Source organism: Augochlora pura, chromosome 8, assembly GCF_028453695.1.
Source record: "Augochlora pura isolate Apur16 chromosome 8, APUR_v2.2.1, whole genome shotgun sequence".
In the NCBI taxonomy this organism is placed as follows: domain Eukaryota; kingdom Metazoa; phylum Arthropoda; class Insecta; order Hymenoptera; family Halictidae; genus Augochlora; species Augochlora pura.
Window position 1 is genome coordinate 45,649 of NC_135779.1, and position 14,675 is coordinate 60,323.

At 38.6% G+C, this 14,675-nt stretch overlaps 4 protein-coding genes across 6 annotated transcripts; 2 read left to right on the forward strand and 2 right to left on the reverse strand.

Moving 5' to 3' along the window:
* Window positions 1-211: 211 nt before the first annotated feature.
* Tspo (Translocator protein) lies at window positions 212-1,792 on the forward strand. The gene is made up of 3 exons (XM_078188660.1): window positions 212-744; window positions 1,103-1,315; window positions 1,400-1,792. Exons 1-3 carry the CDS (start codon window positions 637-639, stop codon window positions 1,592-1,594), a joined length of 516 nt encoding a protein of 171 aa, XP_078044786.1. The 5' UTR covers window positions 212-636; the 3' UTR covers window positions 1,595-1,792.
* On the reverse strand, window positions 1,229-6,218 carry Atg1 (serine/threonine-protein kinase unc-51-like protein Atg1). 3 transcript variants are annotated; one of them, XM_078188631.1, is made up of 13 exons: window positions 5,614-6,218; window positions 5,423-5,515; window positions 5,054-5,104; window positions 4,880-4,949; window positions 4,618-4,794; window positions 4,304-4,538; window positions 3,890-4,204; window positions 3,545-3,793; window positions 3,215-3,468; window positions 2,756-3,124; window positions 2,536-2,675; window positions 2,302-2,437; window positions 1,229-2,229 (listed from the first exon to the last, which is right to left on the reverse strand). In XM_078188631.1, exons 1-13 carry the CDS (start codon window positions 5,701-5,703, stop codon window positions 2,156-2,158), a joined length of 2,253 nt encoding a protein of 750 aa, XP_078044757.1. In that variant the 5' UTR covers window positions 5,704-6,218; the 3' UTR covers window positions 1,229-2,155. The 3 variants fall into 3 exon arrangements, with proteins under 3 accessions (XP_078044757.1, XP_078044755.1, XP_078044756.1); XM_078188629.1 differs by having other exon boundaries at window positions 3,545-3,814; window positions 5,614-6,216; XM_078188630.1 differs by having other exon boundaries at window positions 2,548-2,675; window positions 3,545-3,814; window positions 5,614-6,210.
* A 3,269-nt stretch (window positions 6,219-9,487) lies between these two features.
* Window positions 9,488-11,836, forward strand: LOC144474109 (uncharacterized). The gene is made up of 3 exons (XM_078188659.1): window positions 9,488-9,904; window positions 10,519-10,671; window positions 11,109-11,836. Exons 1-3 carry the CDS (start codon window positions 9,721-9,723, stop codon window positions 11,321-11,323), a joined length of 552 nt encoding a protein of 183 aa, XP_078044785.1. The 5' UTR covers window positions 9,488-9,720; the 3' UTR covers window positions 11,324-11,836.
* Window positions 11,837-11,870: 34 nt separating this feature from the next.
* On the reverse strand, window positions 11,871-13,374 carry LOC144474447 (uncharacterized). Its single transcript, XM_078189291.1, is given in 2 exon segments — window positions 11,871-12,848; window positions 13,048-13,374. Coding segments are annotated over 2 exon segments (1,305 nt in total).
* Between the last annotated feature and the right edge of the window lie 1,301 nt (window positions 13,375-14,675).

Consider the following 14,675-nt stretch of genomic DNA (forward strand, 5'->3'; position numbering starts at 1 on the left):
GTCAGTCGTACCTGCTAGTACCTTTCGTTTATTTATCTAATTGCAAATATAGAAGCTACACTCATCTAAATATATACATAAATAGTGTTATCTCTAATAAATTGTAAAACCTTGAATATCATTAATTCTATGTTCAATAAAATATAACTGGTTTTAGAAATTGTTTGCTAGAGTATTCGCACGAACGAAGCTACGTACATATGCATTCATTAAATCTTAAAAGTTAAACAGTACGTGTAACGCAAAACTATGTGCATATGTATGTATATATATATATATATATCTCCTCCATTTCCGTTTTTATACCGAGTTCGACTAAAATATAATTGAAGGGTTATTCGCCTCAGTGTGATCGTGGTAATATTGTTTATCTATTTGGCATCATAATCTTGGATAATCTGCCCAAATATAGTGGTTGACAAAAATTGACATTGGGTAACTAGTGCTAAGTCTAAACCTACATCTAGTCTGTGGTTGCACTACCGCTACTGTGCACTATACTCTGAGGAAATGTTCGCGGTAACATAAAGTAGCACAGAGGGCCTCTGAGTAGCACTTGCTGGTGCGTAGGCTTTGCTATCGACACTCGATAAATAGATTGTGACGAAGGTGGAATAAGTCGCGCTTACAGATAATATGCCTATAAAAATGTCTTGGCCGATCGTAATAGGTGTTATACATCCGAATATTGGAGGATGGGCTGGTGCTTATTTCACTAGAAAAAGCGTCAAGACTTGGTACGAGGTAATTAAAGCATTTCATTTTTCATATGTACATATATGAACCTAAGAGTACTCATGCTCGATTGCGATATTGAATCATGCGACAGCGGCGTACACGACAGGTATACTTACGTGAATAATTTTTCGAAGCAATCGATCAAACATTTACTTAACAATGTGAATTAATGTTCTGAAAAAATAATAACCATTATTTAATGATACTTAATTAATTTCGATCGCTATCAACTGACTGTTTCACCCTTCTATAAAAACAAGCTTAACTGTACTTGACTATGATTATCACTGTATTTAAAATGATTAGGATATCTGTACCACATTATACATCTTTTAAATATATACATTTTTAAAATCTTATTAAGACTTTGAACAAACCTTCTTGGACTCCCCCAAACTGGATGTTTGCTCCAGTATGGACAACTCTATATTGCACAATGGGTTACTCTTCTTACTTGGTATGGAAAGATGGAGGTGGTTTTGAGAAGGCAACCCTGCCACTTTCAATTTATGGAACAAATTTGTTACTTAACTGGGCTTGGTCTCCGCTATACTTTGGACTACACAATGTGAAATGGGTACTTCATGAATAGTAATTGTAGTCTTCTAACTTCTAACTCAATTTTGATTCTTCTAATATCTCGCATCTGCTGTATTTTTAGGCCTTGTGTGACATTGTTCTATTGTGGGGAAGCACCTTAGCCGTGGGAGTTTCCTTCTACCAGATAAACAAACTCGCCGGCTGCTTGATCATTCCTTATTTTGCTTGGACTTCTCTCGCCACGGCATTGAACTATGTCATCTACAGAGATAACAAACCAAAAGTAGAAGCTGTTACAGATGGAAAAACTAAATAATCCTGAGCAATGGATTCATAGTAAAACGCACCAATCTGAAACATTACTTATTAAAACAATGTTCCGTACTTTATGTTTTTACAATTATTGCATCGCTGTTGTTTAAGAAGATAATGTGCCTTGCATTGAATGCAAAATATTGTTAGTATACATATTTTTATTATTTGATATGAAATAAAGGTTAGTTAATCAACCATACGTACATTACAATATATATATGTATATATACATATATGTATTATATAATATATACATTACATATATAATTATAATTCATTATCCGCGTCATTAATAAAATCATATAAAGAAACCTGTAAAGAATCACTTTCGTACTCTTTCATGGGTTAATCTACCCTATTCTGTGTTGATCTAACAAACTTGCACTATGTTACTCTTAAATCTTAGTTTTGTATCTTCTTTCTACAATGCCACCTTTGCAGTATGATCAATGAATTAACATCTTTTATACAGAATAGGGCAGAATATCTTACACAAGAGTGGTATCGAATATGGTACGGGTTTGGGCGGGTCTTTGTATCCTGCTTCCATGTTTCATAAGCGCTATGTAGGATCTGTTGCGTAAATGTAACCTTGCTGCTGAAGTACGTACAAGCGTTTTTCAACAGCATCTTTGTCTGAAATAGACAAAGAAAGGTTAATTACTTTTGTGTCGCGATTAACGCGTGCATAAGACGAAAATACTTTACATTTAATAAGAAGGGCTCTATCTTGACTGTGACTGACATGCTGTGATAAAGAATGCAACAATATCTGTGCCGTATGATATCGTTGGAAACATTCTGCAGGATTTCCAAATAATTCATCCAGTGCTGCCGACTGACACTGCAAAAAACATGGAGACAAATAATATCGACTTCGCGGCAATAATCGCGTTAATAATAATAATAAATATAATAATAATAATAATAATACATACATACATACATACATACCATTTGTATAGCATGATTATAAAGGATTTTATCTGCTGTAGCTCCCGTTTGATGAAGAAGTCCAGCACTGTTCAATTGTTTGCATTCTGTTAAGCACGATCGAAATTTTTCGTTCATTGTGTTCAAAACTGAAATACAATCAAGAAGTTGTAGTAACGTCGAATTACGAGAACACAGCTAACCATAAGCTACATGAACATATGATTACCGTCTTTAACGCTGGCAGTCGGTTGTAGTCTGCCAGTTTTAAGTTGTTGCGTTGCGAGACTTAATCCAGAACTGAGCCATTGAAGAGCACGCACAAGTAGAATGACTTGTTCGGCCCTTCTTCTTGTTGCCGCATTACTTGCTTGTTCAATGCCACCCAGAGGTGCACCTAAAGGACCTGCTCTCGTTCTCGCCACCTCACACACACATTCGCACAGTGCAACAACAAAGTTCAATTTCGCTAATATTTCGCTGTGTTCCCGTTCTAAAAGCGTTTCCTCCGGAAGTTCAGGAGCGATGAACGTTAATGGACGATCATCCTTTGCTGTAGGATTTATTTCTGGTAGGAGATTTTGAAAACTGCCAGCTTCTAAATTTTCAATAAAAAAAATCAATTATATCTCCCATTATATTATCAAAATCAATAAATACAATAGCAGAAGCAATGATTTAAATTTACCAGATATTTCAGGAAGAGTGACAGCTCTTGTGCCAAAAGGGATAACAGGTGAATGCCTCAACGTATTGTTATTATCCTGGAAAGCTCTCGATGTAGGCGAACCTAACACTGCCAATGGTCCTGTTAGTAGCGGTGACGATGCACTGTTGTTTCCGGTTGAACGTCTCAATGGTGATGTGCCGCTAGAAGTGTGCGAATACCTCGTAACAGGACTAACTTGCCATGTGTTCGGTGGTGGGGGTGTCTCACTTAGTCTGAAAACAATCGCAATAATATACTTGAACTAAAATATTAAGATTACAAAACGTATAAAAGAACATTTTTACACACCTTCTGCTTGGTGGCGTACCAATTACAAATTGAACACTAGGCGGACTAAGAGAGCCGATATCGGGAGCATGACTTCTATGCGAATCCACGCTACGTTTCATACTGATTGGTTGAGAGCGTGGAACAACGCTGCTCCCGGACCTCGTATTGTTCGAAGGCGACGACGGCTGAGCTATACTTCTTTGAGATGGTACGGGAATGGGTTCCGAAATGGGTAAGAAACAGGGCCGTGGCGGACTTACCGCTTCCCTATTTGTTTGTTTGATATACCTAATCAACGTTAGTGAAATAATGTCGCTGATATACAGTTTTTAAGTCGTTACAAAACAAAAATGCATGACTTACTTAACTTGTTGCGTGTTAGGATTATTGTCCATGTCACTGCTGAGATCACTTGGAACAAGTACAAAGTCATCTTCAGGACTGGAACACGGGCTTGTTGTGTCTGGTTCAGATCTTGTTACAGCTGCTGTTCCTTCTTGGATAACCAAAGTTCCTGGAGAAGCGGGAAGCTCGGCCGGAACGGGACTCGGGCTTTCTCTAGATCCTTGAAGGAAAGGATGACCAAAAAATTCATCAAAGGGCATACGATCCCTGGCATTACGCCTCAGAAGACCCATCAATAGATCTGACAATTCAGGCGAGGTTCCGGGTGGAATCCTAAAACAACAATCAATGTAAACAAAATATGTCTCACAAATTAAATAAATAGCACAGACTTTTGTCATATGCAATAATATATTAGTTATTATAACATACTTGGGACCAAGATTCGCATTTTTTTCGTAAAATAATTTTAAAGCTTGAGGAGTGTGAGCTTGAAACGGTGCTTTTCCAGTAAGACACTGAAAAACGATTGTTCCTAAAGACCAAAGATCTGCTTTCGCGTCGTATTGAAGCGACATTATGACTTCGGGAGCCATGTACATTGGCGATCCACACAATGTTGCCGCCATTACACCATCTTGTAAAAACCTAGCAAAACCAAAATCCGCTGAAACATAGAAGAATATGTTCTAAATGTGAACAATGCTTGTGCTTTGTCTGTAAATCAATAGTGGATTGTTCCTTACCAATCTTTAAAGTTATTTGATGTGGCTGAGGACAAGCTTTACCACAGCTGTGACTGAGCAAAATGTTTTGTGGCTTCAGATCTCTGTGGACTACACCTTTGGCATGCAATGCTTTCATTGCACCTGCTAATTGCTTTAAAAACACTCTGATAGTATCTTCGGAGAGAGTGCCTTTTGCTATTACAAACATAATAAATTTAAAATGATACAATGACCATAGCTTGCGGAAGATGTTGTTTCGATACATTTTCAGTACACGTACCGCTTAAATAATCCGCTAAGTCTCCTCCATTACAATATTCCATAACCAGGAAGACATAATGATTAGATTCCTAAATAATTTGCAATTACATTAGGACAGAAACATGATTATATAATTTGGGTAAGCAGATAAAACGAATCATTTGGTATTCAACAGAAAACATTAAATACTAACCTTACAGTCCAATAATGCAACAACATTTTCATGATGCAGTTCTGTTAGTTCCTGTAACGTAATGTATTAGTCAACAACAAAGCAACGATTTCTTATTAAAAGAGAATAACTTTTGCCTCGAGGATTTTAAACGATTAGTTTGTAGAATTTATAGTAAGGGTTATGCTCGTTTAATAAAGTCTTTTAATCAGCAAATGTTAAAATGAATTCATTATGAATTAAATAGAAACAACATTGTTTATAGCTGAATTTGAATAAAAGTAATGAATATAGCACAAGCACGAGTCCATTCGTAATTGAAATACAAATAAAATATTAATTTGAAAATCTAAACATGCTCGAAAGAAACTAACTACAGCATCAATGTACCTTTAAAATCTTGATCTCTTTCCCAAGAAGATTCTGTGATTTCGCTAGACTCTTTTTAGTGATACTTTTGATTGCCACTACGAAATTTGGTTTCTGTAAAAACAAAGGACCCGTTATCGTTCACCAATGTCGAATCGTTCTAAATCGTTTTCATCAGGGATCACATTTTCAGATTAAAATACATTACTCACTTTACGATGTCTACCTCTGAAGACTACAGCGAATGCGCCGTGGCCTATCAGATCTTTCGTGTTGTACTCGTAGTCGCCGACGATTTCCATTCTTGATCCTGATTACTCGGCGATCGAGAACGTTTCACCGATCTTTAACAATCGCACTCAATCGTTTACAAACATAAAAAAACTGGCAAAGGAGATGCATCGCCTGCGGAGAGATCGATAAGCTTAGTGAGAAAAGTCGTGGCCTGTGCGATGTGCTCTCTCATGTGCTGCCTGCCCCGACTCGATCTCTTCGCTCCTTTCCTCTTCTCTTCTCTTCTTCTCTCCTCTCTTCGACGTCTTCAATCGAAAATAACTATATTGATCTACATTTTATCCGCTCTTGTAAATTCACATTTATTATCGACCCGTATCACTACACTGACAACAAAGTATACTCGAAGATACAAAACACGGCGGATCACCTACTGTGTCGTACAATTGCCGTCGCAAAATGTCAGACGATCGCGCATAGAGGTCGTGTTAACACCAACAGGTACGTGACGACCGCATTCGAGACCCGTGCCATACATTTTACAGTCATCTTTACTCAATAGAAAATTACCGACATTACAAACGATTGTGAATTTGATCGCAATTTTTCATTTTGGACTTCTTCATCTGTAATACGACATACAATTCAACTGTATTACATATACACGCACCACCACTGACTTAGGCGAAACCTTATACACTTGTATTTTGGTTTAAACATTAAACTCTAAGGATTCTTAAAATACATCGTACATGTATATGTACACTATATATACAGTTATAGACGGTCACATGCGTATAGATTCTCAACAGTTTTGTATCCGAAGGTCCGCAAAATTCCGCAAATGCATGCAAAACGTTTGGTGGTGTATTTTACGAGTAAATTTCTGTGAATTTGATGCAAAAACACTGCGTTTTATATGAATTTCGCTAAGGTCAAATTCCTGGCGGAATACGAAAATAGACGGCTGGGCAATTGACATCGGAAGTTTTGCATTGCCACATCGACGACAAACTTGGCGCAATTTTACAGCGAAACATTTCGTTTAAAGAGGGCAGGTTGGTAGTGCTCATGTTACGGTCTGCAGTGATCTGCATTACCTCTACTTTAAATATTAAACATAACGTTGTTCCTCCATAGTTGATTAACATATTCCATGGTTAACATCTAACTGGTATAATTTATATGTATGTATAGTGATGCCTCGCAATATTGAGCCATTTCTTCCTCACCATATTGCGCCTTTTTATCCCCCACCATTTTAATGCGCATCCAGATTCGCGCAGTTGGTTTAGAAAGAGAACGGGAGACGATCGAGAGAGACAGAACGAAAGCAGCGAACTCTATGTCTCAAGTGTGTCGACACGGACGAGAAACTTGGGTGGTCTCACTCCTTTCACGCATCCGTTTGCCTAGTGCTCCATCTGAAACAATCGGCGCGATATTCGACTCGTACTTTTTGCCAACAGTATACACCACTTACCATCCATCACGAATACGAATACGAATGCTGTATCTTTCTAAGGTTATACACGTGCAACATTCTTTCATTCTCTCGCGCTAACATTCGTTGCAATTAAATAATTAGCTAGGCTGTAATATGCTCCACTTGTCGAAATATTTTTTGCAAACGCATACATTTGAAACATATTGAAATATTCATTGAGCATCGTTCACAAATTTGCTGGCAAATATGGTTGATAATTTGTCAAGGCGAAAAGAACGAGTCTAATATATCGTGTCGCGTGTTTCGGATGAAGCACCGGGCGTACAGATGCGCAAGAAGAGTGATACCGCGAGCGTGTTAAAGGGAGACAAGCTACATTGGTCGTTGGTGTGACTGGTTCCCCTTGTGGTTGTGCCGATGTCAAGGTTAAATTAGCTGATGTCGTGCTTTCTTTTCCCTAAAACTGTGAGGGCAGCACTGCTTAGCAGTGGAGCGTCGACCAATCGGAGAAAGCCAGTTTCTATACCATACCTTAAATTTCTGAGCCCTTTACCCCTGGCATGGTTATATGGCGCAACATGGTGAGGCACTACGCTATGTATAACGCACATATATATCTCAGGCTTGCAGCCACTGAAATATGTACAATAATGGGTCCTACTCTTGCACATCTCCAAGCCGCAGATTGATCCGATAAAATAAAATTAGATAATCATGTTTTTCTGATTTTTCTTTTTTATCCGAACCTATAATGAAAATGAAAAAGATATATGTATAATGTAGGTCCGTATACCAATGTGGATACACACACTGTGTAAGTTTTATTGAAATCGGTCGACATTGTTACGAGTTGTAAACATTTAGAATTTGTTAAAGTAGCAATTTTTCACGAATTTCAATCAAAAGCAAGTAATTTTTACATCTTTCACGTTTTAGAACTTCCAATCTTACATTTACACTGTGCGTCAACCGACTTCAATAAAACTTTCAGCATATTGTATATGCCCCTTTTTGAAATACGAAGATAAAATTTAAGTGTCGAAATTTCAAAAGAAAGTGATTCATAAAAATTTGTATTTCAAATAAATTAAACTTGGAAATTCGCAATGTAGAAATGTATTTTGCCTCGTAAATTTCAATTTTTCTCAGGGTAATGCCTAGAAACAGTTTTATTGCGACCATTCTGCCCTCTGTTAACGAGTGGTAGTGCTACGAGGTTGTACAAGAACATTTCTGAGCACCGAGGCTCTTAAGTCGAGAAAATGCAGCGAATTGCTGTGCTTCGATAGGCCGACGATTTGCAGCCGAGTGTAGTGCTGCCGGCATAGTTTAATGGCAAAGAGAGGAAACAGCAAGTGAGCAAGACAGTAATTTGTCTCGCTTTACCGTGCTTGCGGTCTCACTCTTTTCGCGCATTCGTACGTCTGGCGCTACTCCATTTCAAACATGTAGCGCGTTTCTTTTCAACTTGTACTTTTTGGCCTTTATATCGATCATGTTAGAAAGATGTGGCATTCGTATAAATACAATTGCTTTTCTTTTTCGTATAAATATCTTCATATATCGGGATATCTTTAATCTTAATTACATCGCTCGAATGCATTTCTATCATATTACAAGGTGCAACAACTTATATTTAGACGCCGAATTTTCTTTTATAGAACCCGAATGACCGTTTCTCATACGGTATTCCTTCTATCTTCGACATGACATAACCTTTCTCACTCCTAATGATCCAAAGATGAAAACTTTTCGAGAACGACAAATCTCACCACAATCTCTTTCATATTTTTACGAGTTCCTATTTCTCACTCTAATCTGTTTCGTTATGTATTTCTTGGTTCTAATTACAGTATCAGATACATATATTACATATGACTTTGCAACCTCTCTATCCATTTCTATCCTCCGCACCCCATTTCTTCGCTGCATAGAAGAACTCGTTCTCATGATTATACCAAGTAAATTTGTAGGATGCCACTATTTCTCTTTATGTAATGTAATTTACATACATCGAAACGAAACTCACGTCTATAAATTGGCAAACAATTGTACAGTTTGTTGCAAAACGATCGATTCGAAGTTTCGGCCACCGTTCTCGATTCTTTGGAAAGCGAAGCAAACTGTCGCGACAAACAGCTGTTTTATGTTACGTACTTCCGGGATTTGTTGAATAACCTAGATATTTTGCAACTCAAAAAATGTATCGCAGAGACGCGGAGATATCGTTGGTTCGCGCACCATATGGGTTATCTGCCGCTTACTTTGCATGCGCAGATATATCTACTTACAAAGGGGAGACGCGCGTACAGTGCTGCTACGTTTCAAGTCTAGAAGGTTTAACCAGATAAGAAAGTCGTGGTGGTCGTCGACGATATCGTATGTCCAGTCACGAAAATCTTTCTTTTATCGGATTGTTGTTTTGCTTGTAGTCGAAACCATCTCCCCACTCGCTCCGCCAACCGAGTTTATATATATTCGTACAAATATTACTACGTAGAATCAGTAGAACGCTGTCACGCTGCATGCAACGCGCAAGAATCAGTGTAGAAGTGTAGCCTTTTTTTGGTGCTTCGACGCTTTTAAAAAACGAAAAGGAACGGAAAATCTCGTCGGAGATTCTGTTTGAATCCGTTTGATGACAGTTTCCACCGATTCCGATCGCAGCTGTATGAAGTTCCGAGTAACTAGGTACCAAGGTCGAAGATCGAAAAGGGCAGCTGTAGATCGATTCGCGGAGATTAAGATAACCGGTGTTGGAAAGACGAAAGACATCGTCGTTAAAAAGGAAATCGCCGAGCTGCTATTCGAAACCTGTACCGGTTCGTGTTTTTTTCTCTCTCCGATCTACGTTGTCGAGTTTGTTGCGATTCTCCGTGTCGATAGAAAATTCCATCCGAGTCGCTTTCTTCATCTCAATTTTTAAGTCTCGACGAGTCAGTCGTCGATGGATACGGATGCCAGGAATATTCGCGTTGGCTTTTGCCACAGTCTTTGGTCCGTTGTTTCTCGTGCCTCGATTCTCTATCTCCTTCGTCTCTCTTCAGAACGTTTCGTACTCTATCAACCCACTTTTTCTATTTTCATTGACAGAACTTGCACCTCCTGTTCGCAATCTTCTTTTCCTCACTCGAACCTTCCGCGCTTTCCCTTCTCACCCTTCGATCAATATCTTTCCCCTCCCACTTCTTAATTCTCCTAATTTAAAACCGGCTGCCTTAATTTCGCTTTCCTCCGTACCGTGCCCCCGTTGCCCATTCTCGTTTTAGCCCCTTTAATTCTTCTTTCGCGTTCCATCCTCCTCTGATCTTTTTTTTTACCTTCTCTTAGAGAAAAGTATCTTTCCTTCTTTAAAACTTTATATATAACGTGATATATACAATCGTAATTGTATACAATTTTGTAAAACTTCTGAATCTAGAATTTTCCATTGTAGGCTGTAAAAAGATGGCCGCCATTCCGCAAGGTGCGCTTACTGCGTGCAAGGTTCGCCGCAATCTTGAACGGAACACTATGATAAGTCATCCAATAGACAAGAAAGAGAAAACAGGCAAAGACGTTTTGTTCAGCTCGAGGCTCTCCGTAGAAGGTATTTATGACGTAACGATCGCGATTGCATAAGATGCACTTTTATTTTTGGAATCGTTGAATTTGTTGATAAGATCCCGGTTTATCGATTTTCTATAAATAGAATCCGATCGTTTTTTTGGGAGGATACGATCTTGCAAAATAGCGTTTGAACTGATGCCGATGACCGTATTTTCTTTATGCGCCGACGCCTCTCTATAACGTCTCCAACTGCGAAGTTATACATTTAAATTTGCGTCTTTCGAGTCTTGTACCGTTCGTTTTAGTCTTCATCGCGATCTCTACCAGTTTTTTTGGGGTTAGTTACGAAGCAGTGCGTTCCGTACAACCAAATCGATAGACATACATGTATAGAAAGAATTCGTTTGAATAGAGATTAAGTGGATTTTACGGTGCTCGTAAAAACGTTACGATAGCAACGAACTTGTAATTATACAGGCAGAGAACTGACGCCAATGAAGTACAACAGCAAGTTAATGAACAGCATCTGGGGACTGTACAATCGTTACTCGGTGCACAACTTTAAGAAGAATACCGATGCCAACGATGGGGTGTTCGGATCGTTCGTGGCGATTTTGGGAGCAGCTTTCGACAGCCATGCACCCGCCGCGAACAAAATGGCTGCAGCCGCAGTCGCCGAGAACAATTCTTAAAGAAGAAATACCGAAAACATATAGTTATAGCTCGGTATTTTTCAGAATTGTCCGTTTAGCAATCGTTTTCTTAATCGATCAAAATGTATATAGAACGATCGATAGCTTGCGAGTTTGAGCATTGTTAGTAAAAAGTATTGTTGGCTATACTTGACTGCAACGTTTATGCCCATTCGGTTATATGATATAATGTGCGAAAACAAGATACGAATCTTACCAAAGATGAATGCAGTCCCTATTTTAACAAGTTACGTGGTAGATAAAGAATTTAACTTCGATTCCGCGACATCATTCTGTTTTTATGGCAGTTTTTTTTCGCCTTGACGATAATATATGGCTGGGGAGGATGTTACGTATTTGAACTTAAAACGACTGAAACGATGTTCGTTAATTAAATGAACTGTTTAAGATAATTTAAAGACGTCTTTCACGAAGCGATGAGAGTTTGTATTTTACGATACCGTCGAATGAACTTAGAAGTAATACGAGCATAATAAAAATGACATTAATCAATTAATGTTTTTCTTTTTTTTCTTTTTTCAGTTTTTTAGATACCTTGATCAAGCATAATCTCAACTGTTGCGCTTATCGGAAGAATTTTTTAACTAGACAAACTGTGCGAGGATAAAGTTAAATCGGAAGTCGGACCCGCGTAAACTATTCTTTCGTGTCGACTGTTTTCTTTATTGTTTCGCGATGGTTTTGTTATCGTGTAAGTTCTCGGTTTCCTCCGCGAATAGAATTCCTCGAGTTTATCGGAACTATCGGAAACGTCTAATGCCAAACTGAAGCATACGGAAGCGGTGGACGTTGCTTTTTCCGATTCTCCCTCGGTGAAGGAATACTCCGTTATATTGCGCTCATTGATGGAGTAGTTATCTTTTAGACTCTCGACATTGTTAATTAAGGAGCAGCTATTCTCGTGAACGATCGCGTGTACGTTGCTATTGCTTTTCATCGTTCTATACGGAAGGTTCTTGTAAAATTGCTTGCTCGGGCGAGGGCAATTTTCCCGAATAATTCTTCCGCAAATCGTGACCGCATTTTCACTCGAGTTCCCAACAATTTTCTTCGCGATCACGGCGTTTTTAAACTTCGAGAAGTAGAAGTTTGGATTTTTCGAACGAAAATTGAAATTCATGCGCTTCTTTCTTGGTTCTTGCAAACTGGTTTGCGTGCACACGGTTGTAAAAAGTTTATCGTTGTTTAATAAACATAGTTCTATGCCTCGAGCGTTGCTTTGCGCCTGGACAATGGAAACATCGTCTAGCGGGTCTATCACCTGTGAATCAAACTCGCAATTTGTTTCGGAGAATCGTGCAAGATGTTTCAACTGTCTTTGGGAGAATCTTGACCTATTGATCAAACGTGAAGAATTTTTTTCAAATGTTTGATCCGTTTGACTGCTATCGTCTTTTTTCAAGTACGTGGACATTTCGACAGCCTTTTTTCTTTTTCCAAAACGAAACATGTACCTCAAAGATGAGAAAATCGATGCATCCGAGCTTGGACGATGGAAACAAATCTATTGACACAACCAATTTAAACTGCCATAATAAAATGATATAGGAATTTTACGCGCGTATGAATCCATTTATCTCGAAAAGAGAGGGAGAGAGAGAGAGAGAGAGAGAGAGATTACAATTACTTAAAAATATTTATGGAAAAAAATGCGAAAGCCAACATTGATTAATCTATTGTTGAATTAAATAAACAATAAATACCTCTGGTTCTTTCGTAGGCCTCTTCCAAGTTCCTGGCAGATTTGTTGGTGCAATTGCTTTAATGGATTTTCCTAATTTCTGTAAAACATGTAGCTGCGTGACTTGCATTTTCGTACTAGCTGAACTCTTCTCATTGTTCGGGAGATAATTATTTCGTAGCGAACAAATTTCCTCTCGTAAATCGTCCAAATTATTGACCAGCACTTTGATCTGATCGATCACCTGTATCATTTTTCGTTGATCGCGCCCACACGTTTGAATTGACATGTTATTTCGTATACAGTTGCTAACTTTTCTTGCTAGATGTAAATCTTTCGTGTTTACCATTAAATTCGTATCTAATTGATCTATATGTAATCTTGTATTACGAGTACATAACCAAAACAGGAATTTATGTATACGTACTAACAGACTCGAATCATTTGATTTTTCAATAGCAGAGTACTTCAAGACGACGATAATATATAAATCAATAATTAGTCTATACTTGTTCCAAGGATACAGGGAATTACGTCTAGATTGTATTAAATATCATTTATTTCGTCAGTCGGTGTCGCGTATCATAGCAGATTGGCTATCAGCGTGTGAAGTTTGGTAATACAAAAAGAAGTCGTTCCCTCCAAAAGCACGTACATCGACACATAATACTATACTCGTATTTGATTTGTATATACATATTACAACATTGGTTTTCGTTTTAAAATAATTATCGCTCTTTCGAAGAATAAATTCGCAGGCCTCGGCTCGCCGCCGGTCCTTCCGAAAAGAAAGCGTTCTCTATCACAACGGTTAAACAGTTTCAAGATGCAAAAATGTGTTCGTATAAACAGATAAAAATGAATAACACATTCGGCGTGAACGTCGTTAACAGAAAATAGTCCCGTTTCATCGCGCGCGCGTTCGCGTGGCAAATTGAATTTTCCGTTTTACATCTAATCTTATTCGTTGTTCGATAGGTGAAATTTCGTTCTTAGAAAACTCGAGCTGTAAAATGGCATCGTTCATCGTACTCGAAATAAATTAATGGTACAAAAAGAAATAGAAGTAGAAGAAGAAAAAGAAGAACAATAAGAAGAAGAAGTAGAAGGGGAGGAGAGGTGTGTGTGTGTGTGTGTGTGTGTGTGTGTGTGCGCGCGCGCGCGCGCGCGTGTGATGTAACGTCAGTATCCCGGTGAATCGCAAATATGCGTTTCTGGAATGCTGCTTTCGGCCCCGTTCGTCAGCACCATCCCCAAACCGCAGGGTGGGCCCACACTACACTTTTGATCTAGTAAGTTCTTCTAAAATCGAGGTAATCGGGTTGTATAATATACACCGTCCACGAATCTCGCTCCAAACAATATCATCATAGACACGAGTCTTCGGACAACAAGTCGATATTCCAATGGCTATACTAGGCACGATTCTACTCAAGATCGATCGTCTGTTACCACGACGAATTAAGCTACACGAACGCTGAAGAGGCGCTACACAGACCGGAGATACACCGTCATCGATCTCCTCACCTACCTATAATACTGACAACTCTAAACGGAACCAAAGTTTCGTTCAAGTACGGATCAATAGCCACGCGATTCTTGTCGGAAGACTCGTCTTTATCACTGAATACGAGTTAACGAATCGTAATC